This window comes from Cebidichthys violaceus, unplaced genomic scaffold (assembly GCF_023349555.1).
Source record: "Cebidichthys violaceus isolate CVI_PGR_0920_01 unplaced genomic scaffold, fCebVio1.0.p SCAF_2, whole genome shotgun sequence".
In the NCBI taxonomy this organism is placed as follows: Eukaryota; Metazoa; Chordata; class Actinopteri; order Perciformes; family Stichaeidae; genus Cebidichthys; species Cebidichthys violaceus.
Genome location: NW_027176372.1, coordinates 16,277,781 through 16,302,459, shown reverse-complemented (window position 1 = coordinate 16,302,459; position 24,679 = coordinate 16,277,781). Strand labels below are relative to the sequence as shown.

Below are 24,679 nucleotides of genomic sequence, written 5' to 3'. Positions count from 1 at the left end.
GTGTAAAATCGATGGTAAGAGGAAGTGCAGTCAGAGAAGAGCTGGCCATTAACTTGGGTTAATGATATTTCACACAATATATAATTTGATACTACTGTGTTTAAGGAAAGCAGTGACAAGTTTGAAAGGTGTGACTACAACATTTTTTTTAAGTTATATGAAGAAAGAGTATGAAGTCAAGACAAACAATAAAAGCACAGCATATGAGTATATTCACTTCTTTTAAGCAGTGTTACGTGTCGCTGTCCATGGTGCTAAAAAGGAATGTGTCAATTCCTAATCTCCTTTTAATTTGCATTAAAATGAAACATAACTATTAAAATTTCCCAACCTCTAGAGGAGAGTCTGGTTCATCCAGGATGCTCTTCTCACTCTGTATCCGCTGCATCGTTCCTGTAGAACTGGGGTCCATTATCAGCACGTTCTGACTACCGGCTATGCCGAACTTACAGTCACTCTTTCTGGAGTCAGTCGTCCTGCACACCTCGTAGTTGTACACGTGTTGGAGAGTCCCTGTCCCCAAAGTGTCTGAGTAACGTGGTGGATAATACGGAATCACAGGGAGATTGGAGTGATACATGACGCGAGACTGTCTCCATCTGTAGATCTTCACTGATATGATAACCACTAAACACGTGATGAAGAGGAAGGAAACTACAGCCAAAGCCAACACTAAGTAGAAAGTCAGGTTGTCATTGTACTCCTTGTCTTGTGTAAAGTCAGTGAACTCAGACAGCACTTCAGGGAAGCTGTCCGCCACCGCCACGTTAACAATGACTGTAGCTGAACGAGAGGGCTGCCCGTTGTCCTCCACTATCACAGTCAGTCTTTGTTTCACAGCATCTTTATCAGTGACTTGGCGGATAGTTCTTATTTCTCCATTCTGTAAGCCCACTTCAAACAGCGCCCTGTCTGTGGCTTTCTGCAGTTTATAGGAGAGCCAGGCATTCTGTCCAGAGTCCACATCAACAGCCACCACTTTAGTGACCAGATAGCCCACATCTGCTGAACGAGGCACCATTTCAGCCACCAGAGAGCCTCCAGTCTGGACTGGGTACAGAACCTGAGGAGGGTTGTCGTTCTGGTCCTGGATCATTACTTTCACAGTCACGTTGCTACTGAGTGGAGGGGAGCCTCCATCCTGCGCTTTGACGCGGAAGTGGAAGTCTTTGATCTGCTCGTAGTCAAAAGAGCGCACTGCATGGATGACTCCACTATCAGCACTAACGGACACATATGAGGAGACTGGCACTCCGTTAACAGAGGAGTCCTCCAGTATGTAAGAAACACGGGCGTTCTGGTTCCAGTCAGCGTCTCTGGCTTTCACTGTGAATATAGAGAGACCTGGTGTGTTGTTTTCTACAATGTAGGCCTCATATGAGCTCCTCTCAAAGACAGGCGCGTTATCATTCACATCAGAGATCTGTAAGGTGAGAGTGACGCTGCTGGAGAGGGAGGGCACTCCCTCATCAGAACAGGTCACAGTGATATTATATTGAGAAGCGATCTCTCTGTCTAATTCACTGTCGGTTACTAGGCTAAAGAATTTTTTCGACGTTGTTTTCATCAGGAAAGGCATGTGTTCTTCGATGTTACACGCAACTTTTCCATTTTCTCCAGAGTCAGGATCTTCAACATTAAATATAGTAACCACAGTTCCCGGCCTAGAGTTCTCCGATATTGAATTAGTTTTAGACATGATATTAATAGATGGGTGATTATCGTTCGTATCGGTCACCTCAACAATAATCTTACACGAATCTGTGAGTCCACCATCATCACTAGCTTGGACGTGTATTTCATACTGCTGTGCCTTTTCATAATCCAGGTTCCCAGATAAAGCTACCACGCCATTTTCTTCGTCGATTTGAAACATAACAGGGACATCATCCAACGTGTTTGTTATTGAATATGACACCTTTCCATTTGACCCTTGATCTGCATCTACAGCACTAACGGTACTCAATATGGTGCCCTTCGGAGCAGTCTCCATTATAGTAACCTTGTATACTTCCTGCGTAAATACTGGGGCATTGTCATTCGCGTCTAGCACTGAAATTTCTACTCGCATTGTTCCCAACAGCTGAGGATCTCCACCATCGGTAGCTGTGAGAGTTAAAGAGAGGTGGTCTTGAGCCTCTCTGTCTAGATGTTTTTGCAAAACCATCTCTACCTTTTTACTCCCGTCTTGCTGATTTTGGAGCTTCAGTTGAAAATTGTCTGTAGGTTTTAGCGAATAACCCTGCAATCCGTTCACACCAACATCCAGATCCATAGCCCTCTCTAGAACAAATTTTGCTCCAATCACAGCCGACTCACTAATCCTAAATTTCATTTCATCCTTTTTGAAGCTGGGTGCGTTATCGTTAATGTCATTAATTTGCACCGTAACAGTAAAGAATTCAATCGGGTCTTCCAGCGTTATTTGAAGATGTAAAGCGCAAGGTGTTGTCTGTCCACAGAGCGCCTCTCTGTCGATTCTCTCTTTCACAAGCAGGACTCCTCTGTCTTTATTCAGCTCGATGTATTCTGCATTGTCCCCTGTATATATGCGAGCTTTACCGGTCTTCAATCGTTTCACGTCCAACCCTAAATCCTGCGCTATGTTACCAACTAGAGAGCCTTTAGACAGTTCCTCGGGAATGGAGTAGGTGACCTGCCCAAACACTGAGCACAAGGAAAAAAGCGAGATAAACAACAGTACTTGCCGTCTCATTGTTCTGTCCGACATTTTAAAATTCGACAAAATACCGTAGACGTAAAAAGATGTATTCCAACGCGTTAAGATCCGTCTATTACAAAGGGTTCCCGATGAAGATGAATTATCTTCGTGTTTCTTGAATCAAAAATAGATAAATCGCAGCGCGGATATCTCCCGGTGTCTGCAACGGAGCTTGTGTGCAGTATGGGTGTCTCTTTCTCTGTTTAATGTAACAAATGATGGGGCTGGGCTCTACATTAGCCAACAGCGGCCCTGAGAGTCCAAACACTTGCACTGCAGAAAACTACACTATGCAGTAGGAGGTTCAATATGAAGAAATAAATACGACTTAAGTCATTACAAAGAAAATAAAGCCATGCCTTACTTTTGAAAAAAAAAGTAAACTGCTCAATTAATTGGCCTCGTGTGGATACATTATGTTGGGAGCTCAGTTGTTATGTAGGTAGTTTCTTCAATCAAGAGTGTAATGATTTTCGAACAAAGAATAAAAGGGTGTTGTGGAGTTGATCAGAAACAGTTTAATCCTAAAATATGATCTGCCAAATAAATGCTAACTTAATATTAACTTAACAGTCTTTTTTTTAATTGAAGATAGATATGATTGTATGTTTAAGTAATTATTCTCTTACAAATAAATTTGTCAATGAACCTTATAAAAATATTTATACTACTTTTAATAAGCCATTTTCGCTGCTGGGATAATACAATGACCACTGGGAAGAAAAATGATTTGCCATCCGTCAGCAGCGTATACAACTTATTTTCTAGCTAGAACTCTTCCTCCATATTTTTGTCAGGTATGACCAGGACCAAGCTGATAAGTTATGCAACTGAAAATGTTCACCTGAATTTGTTTACCCAATATTTAGCAACAGTAATACGCCACAAACATTTAAATTTGCACACGTGGTGGAACAATCTTCAGGAAAGGGAAACTGCAAATATGTGTTTTGAAGTAATGGGCCATGCTTTGCCTGTTACACTGGTGTGTCTGTTGTAGTGTTCCTATCTAGATAGCGCTGTCCATGACACTGGTGCTGAATGCACAATAATATTAACAAATAGGCAGAACCCACGGATTTAATGACACATGATGTGATAATGTTGCAGTTGTAAAGAAAGCTTAAGAAAGATTGTCATTTTGGAAATAATTATGATTCTTAATCAACATGGAGATTTCCAGACCAATAAACACAAGCCATATATCCTTCTCTCATTCTATAAAAATACGTAAGAGTAGAAAGAGCTAACAAAAAGTACATAATAAAAAAACTTAGATTATTGTCTTAACACAGCACTTAGAGTTAACACAGCACTTTAAGTTCTTTATCAATAAATGCACCCCATTCTAGAATTATAAAAGTTTATAGCAAACTTGCTGCTGACAAAACATCAGGATTCAAATCAAAACCAAATTCCAAATTGTTGGCTCATTAAAATCCATTCTCTAATAAAGCATACATAGTTGACACATTAGCACATTATGTGTCTGTTACTTAGTCGCTACAGTTGTTAACCTAAGTTACACTTCAAAACGAAACAACAGCTACAGACTTAAAGAAAGCATTGTCTTTACTAGGGAAACATATAGATGACAAATATGCAATCAGAATTTTAGGAGGATATTATAGTACGTCAGGAGGAACAAATGTGATAAGTGAATGTACACTGTGACTCATGAGTGTGAGCAGTACACACAGCTCACCATAATCTACTGAATGTTTTGCCAAGGTACATGTCAACCAACAAGAACTGTTGTATCTGGCATTCTATAAATTCTAAATGCTCTTTTACAAATATCCTATTAAATGTTTACCAAAGATAGTGAACAACCCAGTCACCAACAAAATCTGATACTGGAAAAATATGCAAAGAGCTGGATGACATACAACTGCAATAGATATTTTTTTAGCATGAATTGATAGTCTTTAGGTAACTATGCCAAGGTGTTTCTAGAGTTTCCACACGCATAAACTATGAATAACTTTGGACTTGTAGGGTTAAAGTTGAAACGAGCCAAAACATGAATGCTGCTGAATTTTGCTCCAAAGACAACTAGTTACAGGTTTAAAAAAATAATTAAAACGTGAAATTAAAGATGTTTTTATGAAACGATTAAAGTCGATAGGCTGTTAAGATGAAAAACTGGCAACTGTAGAAAGCATACGTTCATTGTTTATGATTCTGAGGGTTCCAAGAGGTCCAAGTTTAGTGAGCAATATAATGAATACATAAAAAAAGGTAAATATTTTGTGAAATCCCATGAGACTAACCTCTAGAGGAGAGTCTGGCTCATCCAGGATGCTCTTCTCGCTCTGTATCCGCTGCATCGTTCCTGTAGAACTGGGGTCCATTATCAGCACGTTCTGACTACCGGCTATGCCGAACTTACAGTCACTCTTTCTGGAGTCAGTCGTCCTGCACACCTCGTAGTTGTACACGTGTTGGAGAGTCCCTGTCCCCAAAGTGTCTGAGTAACGTGGTGGATAATACGGAATCACAGGGAGATTGGAGTGATACATGACGCGAGACTGTCTCCATCTGTAGATCTTCACTGATATGATAACCACTAAACACGTGATGAAGAGGAAGGACACTACAGCCAAAGCCAACACTAAGTAGAAAGTCAGGTTGTCATTGTACTCCTTGTCTTGTGTAAAGTCAGTGAACTCAGACAGCACTTCAGGGAAGCTGTCCGCCACCGCCACGTTAACAATGACTGTAGCTGAACGAGAGGGCTGCCCGTTGTCCTCCACTATAACAGTCAGTCTTTGTTTCACAGCATCTTTATCAGTGACTTGGCGGATAGTTCTTATTTCTCCATTCTGTAAGCCCACTTCAAACAGCGCCCTGTCTGTGGCTTTCTGCAGTTTATAGGAGAGCCAGGCATTCTGTCCAGAGTCCACATCAACAGCCACCACTTTAGTGACCAGATAGCCCACATCTGCTGAACGAGGCACCATTTCAGCCACCAGAGAGCCTCCAGTCTGGACTGGGTACAGAACCTGAGGAGGGTTGTCGTTCTGGTCCTGGATCATTACTTTCACAGTCACATTGCTACTGAGTGGAGGGGAGCCTCCATCCTGTGCTTTGACGCGGAAGTGGAAGTCTTTGATCTGCTCGTAGTCAAAAGAGCGCACTGCATGGATGACTCCACTATCAGCACTAACGGACACATATGAGGAGACTGGCACTCCGTTAACAGAGGAGTCCTCCAGTATGTAAGAAACACGGGCGTTCTGGTTCCAGTCAGCGTCTCTGGCTTTCACTGTGAATATAGAGAGACCTGGTGTGTTGTTTTCTACAATGTAGGCCTCATATGAGCTCCTCTCAAAGACCGGCGCGTTATCATTCACATCAGAGATCTGTAAGGTGAGAGTGACGCTGCTGGAGAGGGAGGGCACTCCTTCATCAGAGCAGGTCACCGTGATATTATACTGAGAGGCTGTCTCTCTGTCTAAATCACTGTCTGTCACTAAACTATAGAAATCATTCGAAGAAGTTGCAATAGTAAATGGTATGTTGTCATTTAATCTGCAGTTCACTTGACCATTGTTACTTGAATCTGGGTCAAGGACACTGAACATAACTATAACTGTATTTTTGGGAGAGTCTTCTGGGATTGAATCAGATTTGGACAGTACACTGATTACAGGCTTATTATCATTAATATCAATAACATCAACAATAATCTTACTGGAATCAGAAAGACCACCACTGTCTTGAGCTTCGATATCAATTCGGTAATATTTGGCTTTTTCAAAGTCAACTTCACCAACTAATATGACCTCCCCGTTTTCGTTTATTGTAAATATATCAGATATACTGTCCATAGTGGTCGATACTGAATAAGAAATTTCCCCATTTGTTCCTTTATCTGCATCAGAAGCACTCACCGTGAGCAATGTTGTTCCGATCGGAGAATTTTCGGCTATGGCTGCCTTGTAAAGCGACTGCATAAACACAGGAGCATTGTCGTTTGCATCGAGCACAGTCACGTGAATCTTTACTGTACCAGACATCTGAGGTTCTCCTCCATCTACAGCTGTCAACAACAACGATATGTGGTCTTCTTTCTCTCGATCTAACGGCTTGTGCAAGACCATTTCAACCTTTTTAATTCCATCTGAATGACTTTGTATGTTCAGTACAAAATTATCAGTCGGTTTCAAGGTGTAATTTTTCAGTCCATTTAAGCCAATGTCTGCATCAACCGCTCTTTCCAACACAAATTTAGATCCTATAACTGCCGATTCGCTAATTTCAAAACGTTTCTCGTCATTTTTAAAACTGGGGCTGTTATCGTTGATATCGGTTATCTCTACTGTTATTCGAAAAAGCTCCATTGGGTTTTCTAGAATAATCTGCAAATGTAAAGCGCAAGGCGTAGTCCGTCTGCAGAGCGACTCTCTGTCGATTCTCTCTTTCACGAGGAGGACTCCTCTGTCCCTACTCAGCTCGATGTATTCTGCACTGTCGCCCGTAAATATACGGGCTTTACCTGACTTTAATCTTTTCACATCCAAACCTAAATCCCGTGCTATGTTGCCCACTACAGAACCCTTTGTCATTTCCTCCGGAATAGAGTAGCTGACCTGACCGAGAACTGAACCGAGAGAAAAGATCATGATGAAAATCAGTACTTGCCGTCCCATTGTTCTATTCGTAGTTTACGTTTGCGACACAAAAAGGGTGTTGCACTCGCTTTCACAATAAAAATATATCCATGTGAAAATGTCTTAAAAGAATATCGGGTAAATCCACAAATACACAGGAGAGTCTATCCGCTCAGCGTGTCCATCTAAGGGGTAATGTTCGTTTAGAGTGCGTTCTCCCTTTTTCTTTCTCTGAAATAACAACATAACGTGGGAGGATCTGCTTCAAATCCTGTCCACAGCTACAACACGTTGACCAACAGCGGCCCATGGAGTTCAAAAAGTGATATTGCAAGACAAGCAAAAATATCAGTTGAAAATGTTTCAAAATATGCATTACTGGTAGACTAAATTTAAAATGAAGCACCGTCCATCTAAACATCACATAAACCGAACTACAAAAAACTAAAACAAAACACACAAACACACACAATTGAACACACATTAGTACAACGATGTGACACAAAATAAAAGTGTGTGAGAGAGAGAGAGAGAGAGAGAGAGAGAGAGAGAGAGAGAGAGAGAGAGAGAGAGAGAGCAAGTGTGTGATGTTGTACTGCCTCTGTCCAAGGTGCTGAAATGTTGCTGTCAGCAATCAGACACATATCTCAACATGAAGCTTTGCAATAACCAAAGGAGGGGGATTCTAACCTCTAGAGGAGAGTCTGGTTCATCCAGGATGCTCTTCTCACTCTGTATCCGCTGCATCGTTCCTGTAGAACTGGGGTCCATTATCAGCACGTTCTGACTACCGGCTATGCCGAACTTACAGTCACTCTTTCTGGAGTCAGTCGTCCTGCACACCTCGTAGTTGTACACGTGTTGGAGAGTCCCTGTCCCCAACGTGTCTGAGTAACGTGGTGGATAATACGGAATCACAGGAAGATTGGAGTGATACATGACGCGAGACTGTCTCCATCTGTAGATCTTCACTGATATGATAACCACTAAACACGTGATGAAGAGGAAGGAAACTACAGCCAAAGCCAACACTAAGTAGAAAGTCAGGTTGTCATTGTACTCCTTGTCTTGTGTAAAGTCAGTGAACTCAGACAGCACTTCAGGGAAGCTGTCCGCCACCGCCACGTTAACAATGACTGTAGCTGAACGAGAGGGCTGCCCGTTGTCCTCCACTATCACAGTCAGTCTTTGTTTCACAGCATCTTTATCAGTGACTTGGCGGATAGTTCTTATTTCTCCATTCTGTAAGCCCACTTCAAACAGCGCCCTGTCTGTGGCTTTCTGCAGTTTATAGGAGAGCCAGGCATTCTGTCCAGAGTCCACATCAACAGCCACCACTTTAGTGACCAGATAGCCCACATCTGCTGAACGAGGCACCATTTCAGCCACCAGAGAGCCTCCAGTCTGGACTGGGTACAGAACCTGAGGAGGGTTGTCGTTCTGGTCCTGGATCATTACTTTCACAGTCACGTTGCTACTGAGTGGAGGGGAGCCTCCATCCTGCGCTTTGACGCGGAAGTGGAAGTCTTTGATCTGCTCGTAGTCAAAAGAGCGCACTGCATGGATGACTCCACTATCAGCACTAACGGACACATATGAGGAGACTGGCACTCCGTTAACAGAGGAGTCCTCCAGTATGTAAGAAACACGGGCGTTCTGGTTCCAGTCAGCGTCTCTGGCTTTCACTGTGAATATAGAGAGACCTGGTGTGTTGTTTTCTACAATGTAGGCCTCATATGAGCTCCTCTCAAAGACAGGCGCGTTATCATTCACATCAGAGATCTGTAAGGTGAGAGTGACGCTGCTGGAGAGGGAGGGCACTCCTTCATCAGAGCAGGTCACTGTGATATTATACTCAGAAGCTCTCTCCCTGTCCAAATCACTGTTTGTTCGTATGCTATAGAATCCATTCGATGTATTTTCAATGATAAAAGTCAAACTTTCACTCAAAAAACATTGAACTTCTCCGTTATTATCCGAGTCGGCATCATGCACATTCATAACAGCAACAACTGTTTGAAACGTGGAATCTTCCGGAATAGATTGTGTTGTTGACATTAAATCTATTATTGGAATATTGTCATTCACATCAATAATGTCAAATAGTATTTTGCATGAGTCAGTGAGCCCCCCTTGATCTCTTGCTTTAACATCTAACTGATAATGTTTTGATATTTCATAATCTATTTTGCCAATCAAACGTACCTCACCACTTGTCCCATGTATTTCAAATAAATCCAAAATTCCCTCAGTGTTACTGGAAATGGAGTAGGTTACAACACCATTCGTGCCTTGATCTCTGTCTGTGGCTGTTACAGTCATTAATGAAGTTCCCTTCTGGGAATTTTCCATTAAACTTGCTTTATATGTTGACTGCGTAAACAATGGAGCATTGTCATTCGCATCTAAGACAGTAACATGAATTTGCACTGTCCCTGACAGCTGAGGTTCACCTCCGTCGACGGCTGTTAGCGTTAAAGTCAGTTGCTCTTTTTTCTCGCGATCGAGAGGTTTTTCCAAGACCATCTCTACCTCCTTTTCTCCACCTGCATTGTCGTTGAGTTTTAAAACGAAATTATCTGTTGGGTAAAGGGAATAGCTCTTGAGTCCGTTCATACCGACGTCATAATCTAACGCTCTCTCTAATACAAATTTGGACCCCCTGACAGCCGATTCGCTAATCTCAAATAGCATATTATTCATTTTAAATATTGGGACGTTGTCGTTAATATCTGTTATTTCTACCGTAACACGAACGAACTCGATGGGGTTTTCCAAAATGATTTGAAAGTGTAAAGCGCAAGGAGTCGTTTGCTTGCATAACGCCTCTCTGTCCATTCTCTCTTTGATGAGAAGGAGACCCTTTTCTTTATTCAACTCGATGTATTCAGCGCCGTTTCCAACATGCAAGCGAGCTTTTCCTGTTTTCAGACGTTTTAAATCTAAACCTAAATCTTGTGCTATGTTGCCAATCAACGAGCCTTTTGACATTTCCTCGGGAATAGAATAGCTGACCTGCCCAAGCACGGGACAGAACAAAAGCATCGAGAAAAACAATAGTACTTGCCGTCTCATTGTTTCATTCAACGATTATAGGATCAGAATGAATCAGGAAAAAAAAATCCGCAAATGAGACAGTCGTATTCCAATCACTGGATGACTAAGAATGAAGAAACACACAAATGTCGATCAATATATTTCCAGTGTCTTTGCCCGTGTGCAGTGTTCTCGGTAACTCGCACTGTGCATTGTGTCGGCCTTGCTTCTCACAAATATAAATAATCTGGGAGGTGCTCATGAAATCTGCAGTGAAACTACCACACACTGGCCAACAGCGTCCCTAAGAGTACAGAACACGAAACTGCACAAGACTGGATATTAGGGAGTACAAGCGTAACACACACACAAACACCCACACACACCAACACGCAATGCAATATCATTCGAAGTTCTGGAAACAGTTGCTTTGTGTAGCATGATTCTCTGTATTGCCAAACTCATTTTGAATAAAATATAGAATTAAAAAAGATGAAACGCGAAAAAACTAGATAAACTTGTCTAAATAAGACGGCTGTATGTCAACATTACTCCACTAGTTGCTGCTGACATGATATTTTACTGAAATAAAGTACACGATAACATTCAGTCAGACACATGAAAGGTCAGACAAGCACACAGACACAATGACGAGCAACTTCAAGAATGACGGACATAATATAAAAATAAAGGATAACTGAGCTCCTGTAGATGCTCTGCAATGCCCAAATGTACAACAATTCGTGAAGCACTGTCCGTGGTGCTGAAGATCACGTATTACGGTTTACTGAACAAATTATCTAAATTGACTACTGATTGACAGTTTTCTTTGCTCCGAAAAGTGTATTGCTATTTGTGGAAGGCCTCACCTCTAGTGGAGAGTCTGGTTCATCCAGGATGCTCTTCTCACTCTGTATCCGCTGCATCGTTCCTGTAGAACTGGGGTCCATTATCAGCACGTTCTGACTACCGGCTATGCCGAATTTACAGTCACTCTTTCTGGAGTCAGTCGTCCTGCACACCTCGTAGTTGTACACGTGTTGGAGAGTCCCTGTCCCCAAAGTGTCTGAGTAACGTGGTGGATAATACGGAATCACAGGGAGATTGGAGTGATACATGACGCGAGACTGTCTCCATCTGTAGATCTTCACTGATATAATAACCACTAAACACGTGATGAAGAGGAAGGAAACTACAGCCAAAGCCAACACTAAGTAGAAAGTCAGGTTGTCATTGTACTCCTTGTCTTGTGTAAAGTCAGTGAACTCAGACAGCACTTCAGGGAAGCTGTCCGCCACCGCCACGTTAACAATGACTGTAGCTGAACGAGAGGGCTGCCCGTTGTCCTCCACTATCACAGTCAGTCTTTGTTTCACAGCATCTTTATCAGTGACTTGGCGGATAGTTCTTATTTCTCCATTCTGTAAGCCCACTTCAAACAGCGCCCTGTCTGTGGCTTTCTGCAGTTTATAGGAGAGCCAGGCATTCTGTCCAGAGTCCACATCAACAGCCACCACTTTAGTGACCAGATAGCTCACATCTGCTGAACGAGGCACCATTTCAGCCACCAGAGAGCCTCCAGTCTGGACTGGGTACAGAACCTGAGGAGGGTTGTCGTTCTGGTCCTGGATCATTACTTTCCCAGTCACGTTGCTACTGAGTGGAGGGGAGCCTCCATCCTGCGCTTTGACGCGGAAGTGGAAGTCTTTGATCTGCTCGTAGTCAAAAGAGCGCACTGCATGGATGACTCCACTATCAGCACTAACGGACACATATGAGGACACTGGCACTCCGTTAACAGAGGAGTCCTCCAGTATGTAAGAAACACGGGCGTTCTGGTTCCAGTCAGCGTCTCTGGCTTTCACTGTGAATATAGAGAGACCTGGTGTGTTGTTTTCTACAATGTAGGCCTCATATGAGCTCCTCTCAAAGACAGGCGCGTTATCATTCACATCAGAGATCTGTAAGGTGAGAGTGACGCTGCTGGAGAGGGAGGGCACTCCCTCATCAGAGCAGGTCACTGTGATATTATACTCAGAGGCTGTCTCTCTGTCTAAATCACTGTCTGTCACTAAACTATAGAAATTATTTGTTGATGTCTTTAAAGTGAATGGTACATTTTCACTGATAAAGCACTTAACGTTTCCGTTTTCTCCCGAATCTTTGTCTTCGATGTTTATCATCGTAACCACAGTATTGAGTTTGGCATCCTCTGATATAACAGTTGACTTTGACATTATATCAATTGCAGGCTTGTTGTCATTCACGTCTTGCACATCGACAATTAATTTACACGAATCTGTGAGTCCTCCCTCATCACTAGCAAGTAAATTTATTTGATAGTTTCGCGAATCTTCAAAATCAATATTTCCAATTAAAGTAACATCGCCGTTTTCTTCATTTACTTCAAATACTGCCCTTATATCATCTAATGTATTTGTGATTGAATATGTTATTTTACCGTTAGAACCCTGATCTGCATCTGAGGCTGAAACAGTGGCAACAACTGTTCCTTTAGGTGAGTTCTCATGAACTGTAGCCTTGTATGTGGGCTGCGTAAAAACGGGGGCATTATCATTGACGTCTAAAACTGTAATAACAATCAGCATTGTTCCTGACATCTGCGGCTCTCCTCCATCTACAGCCGTTAACACAAGAGATATCTGCTCTTGTTTCTCTCTGTCTAAAGGCTTCTGTAGCACCATCTCAACGTTTTTATTCCCATCTGCGTTATTGCGCAATTTTAAAGCAAAATTATCAGTTGGTTTTAATTCGTAGCTTTTAAGATCATTTATTCCAACATCAAGATCGACAGCCCTTTCAAGCACAAATTTTGCGCCGATAACAGCTGACTCACTGATTTTGAATTTCATCTCATTTTTTTCAAAGGTTGGTTTATTATCATTAATATCTGTGATCTGGACTGTAACACTGTAAAATTCCATAGGATTCTCCAAAATAATCTGAAAATGTAAAGCGCACGGCGTCGTCCTTCTGCAAAGCGCCTCTCTGTCGATTCTCTCTTTGACGAGGAGGACCCCCCTTTCTCTGTTCAGCTCGATGTACTCATCGCTGTCTCGAGTATAAATTCGCGCTTTTCCAGATACTAGACGTTTGGTTTGTAAACCTAAATCCTGCACTACATTACCCACTAAAGATCCTTTGGACATTTCCTCTGGAATAGTGTAACTGACCTGCCCAAACACCGCGCCAACGGAGAGGAGACAGATAAACAGCAATACTTCCCTCGTCATTGTTCTATCCAGACTGATTCCGTTTGTTTATAGATCACAAAAACCGATAAAGATTGCACTATCGAACATTAATTTATCTCCAGTATAATCCACACAAGAGAAATAAAGTCCCATATGTCGACGTCCTCTTTCAAATTTTCTACATGATTCAAGTGCCCGTTCTTTCTCTTCGTGCTCTGTCTTTATTGTGTCGATGTTACATGGGAGGTGCTGCTGCAACCCTACCGTTAGCCGTCGACACTCTGGCCAACAGCGGCCCTAAGAGTCCATACTATAAAACTGCAGAAATCAAACATAATAGAATATGTTCAGAAGACTGGCTGTTAAAAAGGAATATCTGAAGCTGAATAGTGAATATACAAATCTGACTAGATGCATTTGAAACAAGAGGAAAAACAAGCAGATAAAGTCAAAGTCGCTGTCCGTTGTTCTGAAATGAATATATTCTGATAGATGACCGACATCACCAAACAAGTCCCGCCAACAGACAGAAATTCACTTGCCAAAATTAACAAACCAGACCATGGCTCTTGCCCAAAAAAGATATTAATGACCAAAACGAAGTCAAATATATCACATTGTGTGTCGAATGGAAAATCGGGTCATTGTATGTTCAAATCAATGGCAACTAGTAAGAAAAAAAGTTGATTTATATGAGCAGGAAGTATTGAAACAATCAGATAAGAAACCATATACTATGCTAAGTAAGAAGGAAAAAGAGACAGCTGTGTATCAGCCTCTACATCATTCAGATGAAGCAAAAGCCAATATATTAAAAATCACTGTTGAAAAACTCATCATCAGAAGGGAGGTATAAAAAGATATTAAAGCACTGATCAAACACATTTTGGAGACTAAACATAATATGGTATTCCTAGAGGGCAGAGAGTTTAAGAGAAAATGATCCTCAAAACATGTTGTGTCCCATTTTTTCTACCAGAAAACTAGAAGCTTTAGAATTGAAAAATGTCAGTGATAGTGGTTTGAAAAAAATATATATTAAAGTAGTCTAACCTCTAAAGGAGAGTCTGGTTCATCCAGGATGCTCTTCTCACTCTGTATCCGCTGCATCGTTCCTGTAGAACTGGGGTCCATTATCAGCACGTTCTGACTACCGGCTATGCCGAACTTGCAGTCACTCTTTCTGGAGTCAGTCGTCCTGCACACCTCGTAGTTGTACACGTGTTGGTGAGTCCCTGTCCCCAAAGTGTCTGAGTAACGTGGTGGATAATACGGAATCACAGGGAGATTGGAGTGATACATGACGCGAGACTGTCTCCATCTGTAGATCTTCACTGATATGATAACCACTAAACACGTGATGAAGAGGAAGGAAACTACAGCCAAAGCCAACACTAAGTAGAAAGTCAGGTTGTCATTGTACTCCTTGTCTTGTGTAAAGTCAGTGAACTCAGACAGCACTTCAGGGAAGCTGTCCGCCACCGCCACGTTAACAATGACTGTAGCTGAACGAGAGGGCTGCCCGTTGTCCTCCACTATAACAGTCAGTCTTTGTTTCACAGCATCTTTATCAGTGACTTGGCGGATAGTTCTTATTTCTCCATTCTGTAAGCCCACTGCAAACAGCGCCCTGTCTGTGGCTTTCTGCAGTTTATAGGAGAGCCAGGCATTCTGTCCAGAGTCCACATCAACAGCCACCACTTTAGTGACCAGATAGCCCACATCTGCTGAACGAGGCACCATTTCAGCCACCAGAGAGCCTCCAGTCTGGACTGGGTACAGAACCTGAGGAGGGTTGTCGTTCTGGTCCTGGATCATTACTTTCACAGTCACGTTGCTACTGAGTGGAGGGGAGCCTCCATCCTGCGCTTTGACGCGGAAGTGGAAGTCTTTGATCTGCTCGTAGTCAAAAGAGCGCACTGCATGGATGACTCCACTATCAGCACTAACGGACACATATGAGGAGACTGGCACTCCGTTAACAGAGGAGTCCTCCAGTATGTAAGAAACACGGGCGTTCTGGTTCCAGTCAGCGTCTCTGGCTTTCACTGTGAATATAGAGAGACCTGGTGTGTTGTTTTCTACAATGTAGGCCTCATATGAGCTCCTCTCAAAGACAGGCGCGTTATCATTCACATCAGAGATCTGTAAGGTGAGAGTGACGCTGCTGGAGAGGGAGGGCACTCCTTCATCAGAACAGGTCACCGTGATATTATACTCAGAGGCTGTCTCTCTGTCTAAATCACTGGCTGTCACTAAACTATAGAAATTATTTGTAGATGTTTTTAAATTGAATGGTATATCTTCACTGATAAAGCATTTAACGTTACCGTTTTCTCCTGAATCCAGGTCCTCAATATTTATCATTGTAACGACTGTATTGAGTTTGGCATCCTCTGATATAACAGTTGATTTCGACATTATGTTAATTTCAGGTCTGTTGTCATTTACATCCTGCACATCAACAATTAACTTACACGAATCTGTGAGTCCTCCATCATCACTAGCAAGTAAATTTATCTGAAAGTGTCTTGACTTTTCAAAGTCAGTATTTCCAATCAATAAAACTTCACCGTTTTCTTCATTTACCTCAAATACTTTCCTGACATTTTCCAAAGTATTTGTGATTGAATATGTTATTTTACCGTTAGAACCCTGATCTGCATCTGAGGCTGAAACAGTGGCAACAACTGTTCCTTTAGGTGAGTTCTCAGTAACTGTAGCCTTGTATGTGGGCTGCGTAAAAACGGGGGCATTATCATTCGCGTCTAAAACTGTAATAACAATCAGCATTGTTCCTGACATCTGCGGCTCTCCTCCATCTACAGCCGTTAACACAAGAGATATCTGCTCTTGTTTCTCTCTGTCTAAAGGCTTCTGTAGCACCATCTCAACGTTTTTATTCCCATCTGCGTTATTGTGCAGTTTAAGAGCAAAATTATCAGTCGGTCTTAATTCGTAGTTTTGAACACCATTAATTCCTTCATCAAGATCCACAGCTCTCTCTAGAACAAATTTTGCTCCGGTAATCGCCGACTCGCTAATTTTGAATTTCATCTCACTTTTTTCAAAGGTTGGTGCATTATCATTAATATCTGTAATCTGGAATGTAACACTGTAGAATTCCATCGGATTCTCCAAAATAATCTGAAGATTTAACGCACAAAGCGCCGTCTCTGTACACAGCACCTCTCTGTCGATTCTCTCTTTGACGAGGAGGACTCCCCTTTCTCTGTTCAGCTCGACGTACTCGTCGCTGTTCCTCGTGTAGATCCTAGCTTTGCCGGACACCAAACGTTTTATTTCTAAACCCAAATCTTGCGCAATATTTCCCACTAGAGAGCCTTTCGACATTTCCTCTGGAATAGAGTAGCTGACCTGCCCGAGCACAGAGTAGAGGGAAAGGAGAGAGATAAACAACAGCACTTGCCGATTCATTGTTCTTTCCGATTTTCCCCAGTGAGGCTCCACAGTCTGATGATATTCGAAAAATAAACAGATTCCTCCTCAGATTCCAATGTCAAATCTCAAATGAACAGCTGCATAATCCAGTCATTGGATGCAAATGTATTGCATACCGAAATGTATCCTCTTTTTTAATCAAAAACGTTCAACAACCAAAAATGTCCGCTCTTTGCTCGTCGTGGTCTCTCTGTACTGTCTCGATGTTACATGGGAGGTGCTGCTATAACCCTGCTCTCATTCAACAACACTCTGGTCAACAGCGGCCCTAAGAGTCCATACTATAAAACTGCAGAAAACGGACTCAAATTCAACTCAGCAGTATCAGGGTTACAAACAATCTATCTAATTAAGTCTTAGACTTTACGAAAGACTACAGGAAGGCATTATTTAAAACCATCAAGTGTAAGGTTTAGGTTATCATAATAATACATCTTAATATAATAGACAAACAATGAATGACACTATGTTACTCAGAGGTTGCAGATGTGTCAAAGATTGAGGTGGATATAACATCCAAATGAAGATTGGAAATGGAAACATATCGGAAAATAAAAGGTTTCTCGACATGATGATAGTCAATGACAAAATGATGAGAAGAACATAAGACAACAAAATTATTTAAGTTGTGAAAACAGTCGCTGAATGACACGATGAACATGGAGTTGTACTCTGTATGTCGCTGTCCGCAGTTCTGAAGTGAAGCAACTCTGAATGAAAGCCCAAACTCCCAGACTGCAAAATCTGTTCGAATACTGTGATCACGCGCAGAAATATCTGAGAAATAAATTGATACCTCTCTATGAAAAATATTTCTACTACTATTTCCATTATCACTAGTACTACTACTACTACTACTACTATTCCCAATGAGAATAATTATATTAATTTTTATGAAAAATATTATTATTAATATTATTTAAAAAACCTATAGTGTATGTGAAAAAGACAGTTTGAAATAAAAATGCATTTGAAATCTCTGGGGAAACTTTGACCTTTAACGCAAGAATGTCACATACACAAGCTGTTTGTAACTCAAATAACAAAGTGGTGTGTAATAATTCTATAACATTTAGAATACACTGAAACGGTATTAAAACAGTCTAACCTCTAAAGGAGAGTCTGGTTCGTCCAGGATGCTCTTCTCTCTCTGTATCCGCTGCATCGTTCCTGTAGAACTGGGGTCCATTATCAGCACGTTCTGACTACCGGCTATGCCGAACTTACAGTCACTCTTTCTGGAGTCAGTCGTCCTGCACACCTCGTAGTTGTACACGTGTTGGAGAGTCCCTGTCCCCAAAGTGTCTGAGTAACGTGGTGGATAATACGGAATCACAGGGAGATTGGAGTGATACATGACGCGAGACTGTCTCCATCTGTAGATCTTCACCGATATGATAACCACTAAACACGTGATGAAGAGGAAGGAAACTACAGCCAAAGCCAACACTAAGTAGAAAGTCAGGTTGTCATTGTACTCCTTGTCTTGTGTAAAGTCAGTGAACTCAGACAGCACTTCAGGGAAGCTGTCCGCCACCGCCACGTTAACAATGACTGTAGCTGAACGAGAGGGCTGCCCGTTGTCCTCCACTATCACAGTCAGTCTTTGTTTCACAGCATCTTTATCAGTGACTTGGCGGATAGTTCTTATTTCTCCATTCTGTAAGCCCACTTCAAACAGCGCCCTGTCTGTGGCTTTCTGCAGTTTATAGGAGAGCCAGGCATTCTGTCCAGAGTCCACATCAACAGCCACCACTTTAGTGACCAGATAGCCCACATCTGCTGAACGAGGCACCATTTCAGCCACCAGAGAGCCTCCAGTCTGGACTGGGTACAGAACCTGAGGAGGGTTGTCGTTCTGGTCCTGGATCATTACTTTCACAGTCACGTTGCTACTGAGTGGAGGGGAGCCTCCATCCTGCGCTTTGACGCGGAAGTGGAAGTCTTTGATCTGCTCGTAGTCAAAAGAGCGCACTGCATGGATGACTCCACTATCAGCACTAACGGACACATATGAGGAGACTGGCACTCCGTTAACAGAGGAGTCCTCCAGTATGTAAGAAACACGGGCGTTCTGGTTCCAGTCAGCGTCTCTGGCTTTCACTGTGAATATAGAGAGACCTGGTGTGTTGTTTTCTACAATGTAGGCCTCATATGAGCTCCTCTCAAAGACAGGCGCGTTATCATTCACATCAGAGATCTGTAAGGTGAGAGTGACGCTGCTGGAGAGGGAGGGCACTCCTTCATCAGAACAGGTCACTGTGATATTACACTCAGACAATCTCTCCCTGTCTAATTCACTATCGGTTACCAAACTATAGAAATTAGTGGTTGATGTTTTTAAAATGAATGGTACATTTTCACTAATAAAACACTGCACTTTCCCGTTTTCTCCAGTGTCCTTGTCCTCAATATTTATCATCGTAACCACAGTATTGAGTTTGGCATCCTCTGATATAACAGTTGACTTAGACATTATGTTAATTTCTGGCCTGTTGTCATTTATATCCTGCACATCAACAATCAATTTACACGAATCTGTGAGTCCTCCATCATCACTAGCACGTACATTTATGCGAAAATTTCGCGACTCCTCAAAGTCAATACTTCCAATTAAACTAACTTCACCATTTTCCCTGTTTATCTTAAACACTTTTCTGACATCATCAAATGTATTTGTGATTGAATATGTTATTTTACCGTTAGAACCCTGATCTGCATCTGAGGCTGAAACAGTGGCAACAACTGTTCCTTTAGGTGAGTTCTCAGTAACTGTAGCCTTGTATGTGGGCTGCGTAAAAACGGGGGCATTATCATTCGCGTCTAAAACTGTAATAACAATCAGCATTGTTCCTGACATCTGCGGCTCTCCTCCATCTACAGCCGTTAACACAAGAGATATCTGCTCTTGTTTCTCTCTGTCTAAAGGCTTCTGTAGCACCATCTCAACGTTTTTATTCCCATCTGCGTTATTGTGCAATTTCAGAGCAAAATTATCAGTTGGTTTTAATTCGTACCTTTGAAGATCATTCATTCCAACATCAAGATCCTCAGCCCTTTCCAGCACAAATTTTGCCCCAATAACCGCTGACTCACTTATTTTGAATTTAATTTGTCCTTCTTCAAAGGTTGGTGCATTATCATTAATATCTGTGATCTGGACTGTAACACTGTAAAATTCCATCGGATTCTCCAAAATAATCTGAAAATGTAAAGCACAAGGCGTCGTCTGTCTGCACAGCGCCTCTCTGTCGATTCTCTGTTTGACGAGGAGGACTCCCCTTTCTCTGTTCAGCTCGATGTACTCGTCGCTGTCTCGAGTATAAATTCGAGCTTTACCAGAAGTTAAACGTTTGTTTTCTAAACCTAAATCTTGTGCTATATTACCGACTAGAGAGCCTTTCGTCATTTCCTCCGGTATTGTGTAGCTGACCTGCCCGATTACTGAGCCAAGCGATAGGAGAGAGATGAACAACAGCGCTTGTCCTTTCATTGTTCTTTCATGTATTTTCTCCGCAAGTCTCGACAGTCCGGTTAAAAATCCAATGAACTGAAATCAATCAGTGTCAAAACATCAATTTTGCAGCTGTACAATCCGCACAAGGAAAATAACAGTCCCAGAGGTCGTCGTGTCGTTATCATATATCCCAAAAGTCCGTTCTTTCCCTTCGTGTATCTCTTCATTATGGTGATGTTACAAGGGAGGTGCTGCTACAGCATTACTCTCAGCCGTGCACACTCTGGTCAACAGCGGCCCTTAGAGTTCATAACACAAAACTACAGAGAACAAACGTGAAGTAATCGGTCCAGTAGACATACTAGAAAGTGTATCTTGAAATACGGTAATAATAGCATAAAAAACACGGTGAGATGCCACTACAAAACTGTTTAAGGAGAGGGTTTCTCGCTTTACTGTGAATCCTGTGCAATACAATTGTGTCCGTAAGAGATACGAACCACATCTTAACAAAACTATGAGACGAAAAAAAAACAATTAACTAGAAAGGAAGGCGAAAGGAACTACCAAAAGATAAAACAAAAAAAACACTTCTAGATGGGAAATGGAGGCGGCAAAGATAAGATGTCGCTGTCTGAGGTCCTGAAAAGATGAACGTTTGAAGATGGCTGACATTAAAGACCACCATACGTACTTTCATCCAGATACAAATATTGCATGTCCTAATTTAAAAATATGATGCATTATATTTGTAAAAAAAATAATTATGAAACCATGTTTTTGATATGGATCTAGTAAACATGTACTGTGTGCTCAATCTAAACTAAAATGTAATTAAACTATATAAATACCGGAACAACCATTTGGTCATTCAATCAAATACCTTCACAAAGACTTACCCCAAATCCAGATAAGTGACTCAAAAAACATTGCTGGTTAAAAAATATAAGATATTTACTATTGCAAAAATAAATAAATTCAAATAAAATATATTTACTATTGCAATTCTGTACAATAGAACGATAAAGTGGAATAGGTAGACGCATTGATACAAATGTTAAGTGTTACAAATTGCCATTCCCCAATATTTGTGGCTGGAAGCCATAAAAGGTGTGCTATTAAAAACAAGGTGAGCACAGTCTAACCTGGAGGATATCAGTTCACTGTAACACACAAGGCAACTAAGTCAAAGTAACATACCTGAAGAATATTATAAAGCCCAGCAATAATTGAGAATATAGGTAACATGGTGCTGTCCATGGTCCTAGAAATGCTGAAATAGTGTACAAAACTTGACTATTACCGCAATTAAACACTGAAAGACAAATTAAGTTACAGAGACAGAGCTATATTAAAAAAACTAACCTCTAGAGGAGAGTCTGGTTCATCCAGGATGCTCTTCTCGCTCTGTATCCGCTGCATCGTTCCTGTAGAACTGGGGTCCATTATCAGCACGTTCTGACTACCGGCTATGCCGAACTTACAGTCACTCTTTCTGGAGTCAGTCGTCCTGCACACCTCGTAGTTGTACACGTGTTGGAGAGTCCCTGTCCCCAAAGTGTCTGAGTAACGTGGTGGATAATACGGAATCACAGGGAGATTGGAGTGATACATGACGCGAGACTGTCTCCATCTGTAGATCTTCACTGATATGATAACCACTAAACACGTGATGAAGAGGAAGGAAACTACAGCCAAAGCCAACACTAAGTAGAAAGTCAGGTTGTCATTGTACTCCTTGTCTTGTCTAAAGTCAGTGAACTCAGACAGCACTTCAGGGAAGCTGTCCGCCACCGCCACGTTAACAATGACTGTAGCTGAACGAGAGGGCTGCCCGTTGTCCTCCACTATAACAGTCAGTCTTTGTTTCACAGCATCTTTATCAGTGACTTGGCGGATAGTTCTTATTTCTCCATTCTGTAAACCCACTTCAAACAGCGCCCTGTCTGTGGCTTTCTGCAGTTTATAGGAGAGCCAGGCATTCTGTCCAGAGTCCACATCAACAGCCACCACTTTAGTGACCAGATAGCCCACATCTGCTGAACGAGGCACCATTTCAGCCACCAGAGAGCCTCCAGTCTGGACTGGGTACAGAACCTGAGGAGGGTTGTCGTTCTGGTCCTGGATCATTACTTTCACAGTCACGTTGCTACTGAGTGGAGGGGAGCCTCCATCCTGCGCTTTGACGCGGAAGTGGAAGTCTTTGATCTGCTCGTAGTCAAAAGAGCGCACTGCATGGATGACTCCACTATCAGCACTAACGGACACATATGAGGAGACTGGCACTCCGTTAACAGAGGAGTCGTCCAGTATGTAAGAAACACGGGCGTTCTGGTTCCAGTCAGCGTCTCTGGCTTTCACTGTGAATATAGAGAGACCTGGTGTGTTGTTTTCTACAATGTAGGCCTCATATGAGCTCCTCTCAAAGACAGGCGCGTTATCATTCACATCAGAGATCTGTAAGGTGAGAGTGACGCTGCTGGAGAGGGAGGGCACTCCCTCATCAGAGCAGGTCACTGTGATATTATACTCAGAGGCTGTCTCTCTGTCTAAATCACTGTCTGTCACTAAACTATAGAAATTATTTGTTGATGTTTTCAAATTGAATGGTACGTTCTCGTAGATGAAACATTTAACATTACCGTTTTCTTCTGAATCTAGATCCTCAATATTTATCATTGTAACGACTGTATTGAGTTTGGCATCCTCTGATATAACAGTTGATTTCGACATTATGCTAATTTCAGGCCTGTTGTCATTCATGTCTTGCACATCAACAATTAACTTACACGAATCTGTGAGTCCTCCATCATCACTAGCAAGTAAATTTATTTGAAAGTGTCTTGACTTTTCGAAGTCAATATCGCCAATTAATGAAACCTCCCCGTTTTCATCATTTACCTCAAATGCTTTCCTGACATTGTCCAACGTATTTGAAATTGAATATGTTATTTTGCCGTTCAAACCCTGATCTGCATCTGAGGCTGAAACAGTGGCAACAACTGTTTCTTTAGGTGAGTTCTCAGTAACTGTAGCCTTGTATGTGGGCTGCGTAAAAACGGGGGCATTATCATTCGCGTCTAAAACTGTAATAACAATCAGCATTGTTCCTGACATCTGCGGCTCTCCTCCATCTACAGCCGTTAACACAAGAGATATCTGCTCTTGTTTCTCTCTGTCTAACGGCTTCTGTAGCACCATCTCAACGTTTTTATAACCATTTGCGTTATGGTGGAGTTTTAAAGCAAAATGATCTGTTGGTTTTAATTCGTAGCTTTTAAGATCATTAATTCCTTCATCAAGATCCACAGCTCTCTCTAGAACAAATTTTGCCCCTGTGATCACCGACTCGCTAATTTTGAATTTCATCTCACTTTTTTCAAAGATTGGAGCATTATCATTAATATCTGTAATCTGGACTGTAACACTGTAGAATTCCATCGGATTCTCCAAAATAATCTGAAGATGTAACGCACAAAGTGCCGTCTCTGTACACAGCACCTCTCTGTCGATTCTCTCTTTGACGAGGAGGACTCCCCTTTCTCTGTTCAGCTCGACGTACTCGTTGCTGTTCCTCGTATAGATCCTAGCTTTGCCGGACACCAAACGTTTTATTTCTAAACCCAAATCTTGCGCAATATTTCCCACTAGAGAGCCTTTCGACATTTCCTCTGGAATAGAGTAGCTGACCTGCCCGAGCACAGAGTAGAGGGAAAGGAGAGAGATAAACAACAGCACTTGCCGATTCATTGTTCTTTCCGATTTTCCCCAGTGAGGCTCCACAGTCTGATTATATTCGAAACAAAAACAGATTCTTCCTCAGATTCCAATGTCAAATCTCAAATGAACAGCTCCATAATCCAGTCATTGGATGCAAATGTATTGCATACCGAAATGTATCCTCTTTTTTAATCAAAAACGTTCAACAACCAAAAATGTCCGCTCTTTGCTCGTCGTGGTCTCTCTGTACTGTCTCGATGTTACATGGGAGGTGCTGCTATAACCCTGCTCTCATTCAACAACACTCTGGTCAACAGCGGCCCTAAGAGTCCATACTATAAAACTGCAGAAAACGGACTCAAATTCAACTCAGCAGTATCAGGGTTACAAACAATCTATCTAAATAATATCTTAGACTTTACGAAATACTACAGGAAGGCATTATTTAAAA

At 41.9% G+C, this 24,679-nt stretch overlaps 5 protein-coding genes across 20 annotated transcripts in view; all 5 read right to left on the bottom strand.

The window, feature by feature from the left end:
• LOC137875492 (protocadherin gamma-A11-like) overlaps nt 1-24,679 on the bottom strand; it is a 262,793-nt gene that overhangs the window by 73,964 nt on the left and 164,150 nt on the right. For 2 of the 16 annotated variants that reach the window (XM_068714781.1, XM_068714795.1), the window contains exon 1: nt 18,160-20,727. The exons of 11 other annotated variants lie outside the window; for them this stretch is intronic. In XM_068714781.1, the coding sequence (XP_068570882.1) occupies nt 18,160-20,544 (2,385 nt within the window). In that variant the 5' untranslated portion in view covers nt 20,545-20,727. Of the gene's footprint in view, nt 1-4,995; nt 7,614-14,642; nt 17,291-18,159; nt 20,728-24,679 lie in introns of those variants that run through there. 3 more of the 16 variants (XM_068714778.1, XM_068714792.1, XM_068714782.1) reach the window with 3 other exon arrangements.
• Nucleotides 83-2,909, bottom strand: LOC137875920 (protocadherin beta-16-like). Its single transcript, XM_068715439.1, has one exon. The coding sequence runs from the start codon at nt 2,729-2,731 to the stop codon at nt 317-319; it is 2,415 nt and encodes an 804-aa protein (XP_068571540.1). The 5' UTR covers nt 2,732-2,909; the 3' UTR covers nt 83-316.
• LOC137875791 (protocadherin gamma-A1-like) lies at nt 7,503-10,413 on the bottom strand. The gene is made up of 3 exons (XM_068715300.1): nt 10,100-10,413; nt 8,029-8,812; nt 7,503-7,523 (listed from the first exon to the last, which is right to left on the bottom strand). Exons 1-3 carry the CDS (start codon nt 10,411-10,413, stop codon nt 7,503-7,505), a joined length of 1,119 nt encoding a protein of 372 aa, XP_068571401.1.
• Nucleotides 11,184-13,880, bottom strand: LOC137875790 (protocadherin beta-16-like). Its single transcript, XM_068715299.1, has one exon. It carries the CDS (start codon nt 13,626-13,628, stop codon nt 11,184-11,186), a length of 2,445 nt encoding a protein of 814 aa, XP_068571400.1. The 5' UTR covers nt 13,629-13,880.
• LOC137875789 (protocadherin gamma-A5-like) lies at nt 21,841-24,591 on the bottom strand. The gene has a single exon (XM_068715298.1). The coding sequence runs from the start codon at nt 24,256-24,258 to the stop codon at nt 21,841-21,843; it is 2,418 nt and encodes an 805-aa protein (XP_068571399.1). The 5' UTR covers nt 24,259-24,591.

What these genes read in the sequence shown, in the direction of transcription:
- LOC137875920 (XM_068715439.1), bottom strand. Translation starts at nt 2,731, where the DNA reads ATGTCGGACAGAACAATGAGACGGCAAGTACTGTTGTTTATCTCGCTT.
- LOC137875790 (XM_068715299.1), bottom strand. Translation starts at nt 13,628, where the DNA reads ATGACGAGGGAAGTATTGCTGTTTATCTGTCTCCTCTCCGTTGGCGCG.
- LOC137875789 (XM_068715298.1), bottom strand. Translation starts at nt 24,258, where the DNA reads ATGAATCGGCAAGTGCTGTTGTTTATCTCTCTCCTTTCCCTCTACTCT.
- LOC137875791 (XM_068715300.1), bottom strand. Translation starts at nt 10,413, where the DNA reads ATGAGACGGCAAGTACTATTGTTTTTCTCGATGCTTTTGTTCTGTCCC. An exon ending in ATTTTGGAAAACCCCATCGA is followed by an intron (nt 8,813 to 10,099) that starts GTTCGTTCGTGT and finishes TCCACTCAGTAG; the next exon opens with CAACGTGACTGTGAAAGTAA. An exon ending in AACCAGACTCTCCTCTAGAG is followed by an intron (nt 7,524 to 8,028) that starts GTTAGAATCCCC and finishes ATTACCCCTTAG; the next exon opens with ATGGACACGCTGAGCGGATA.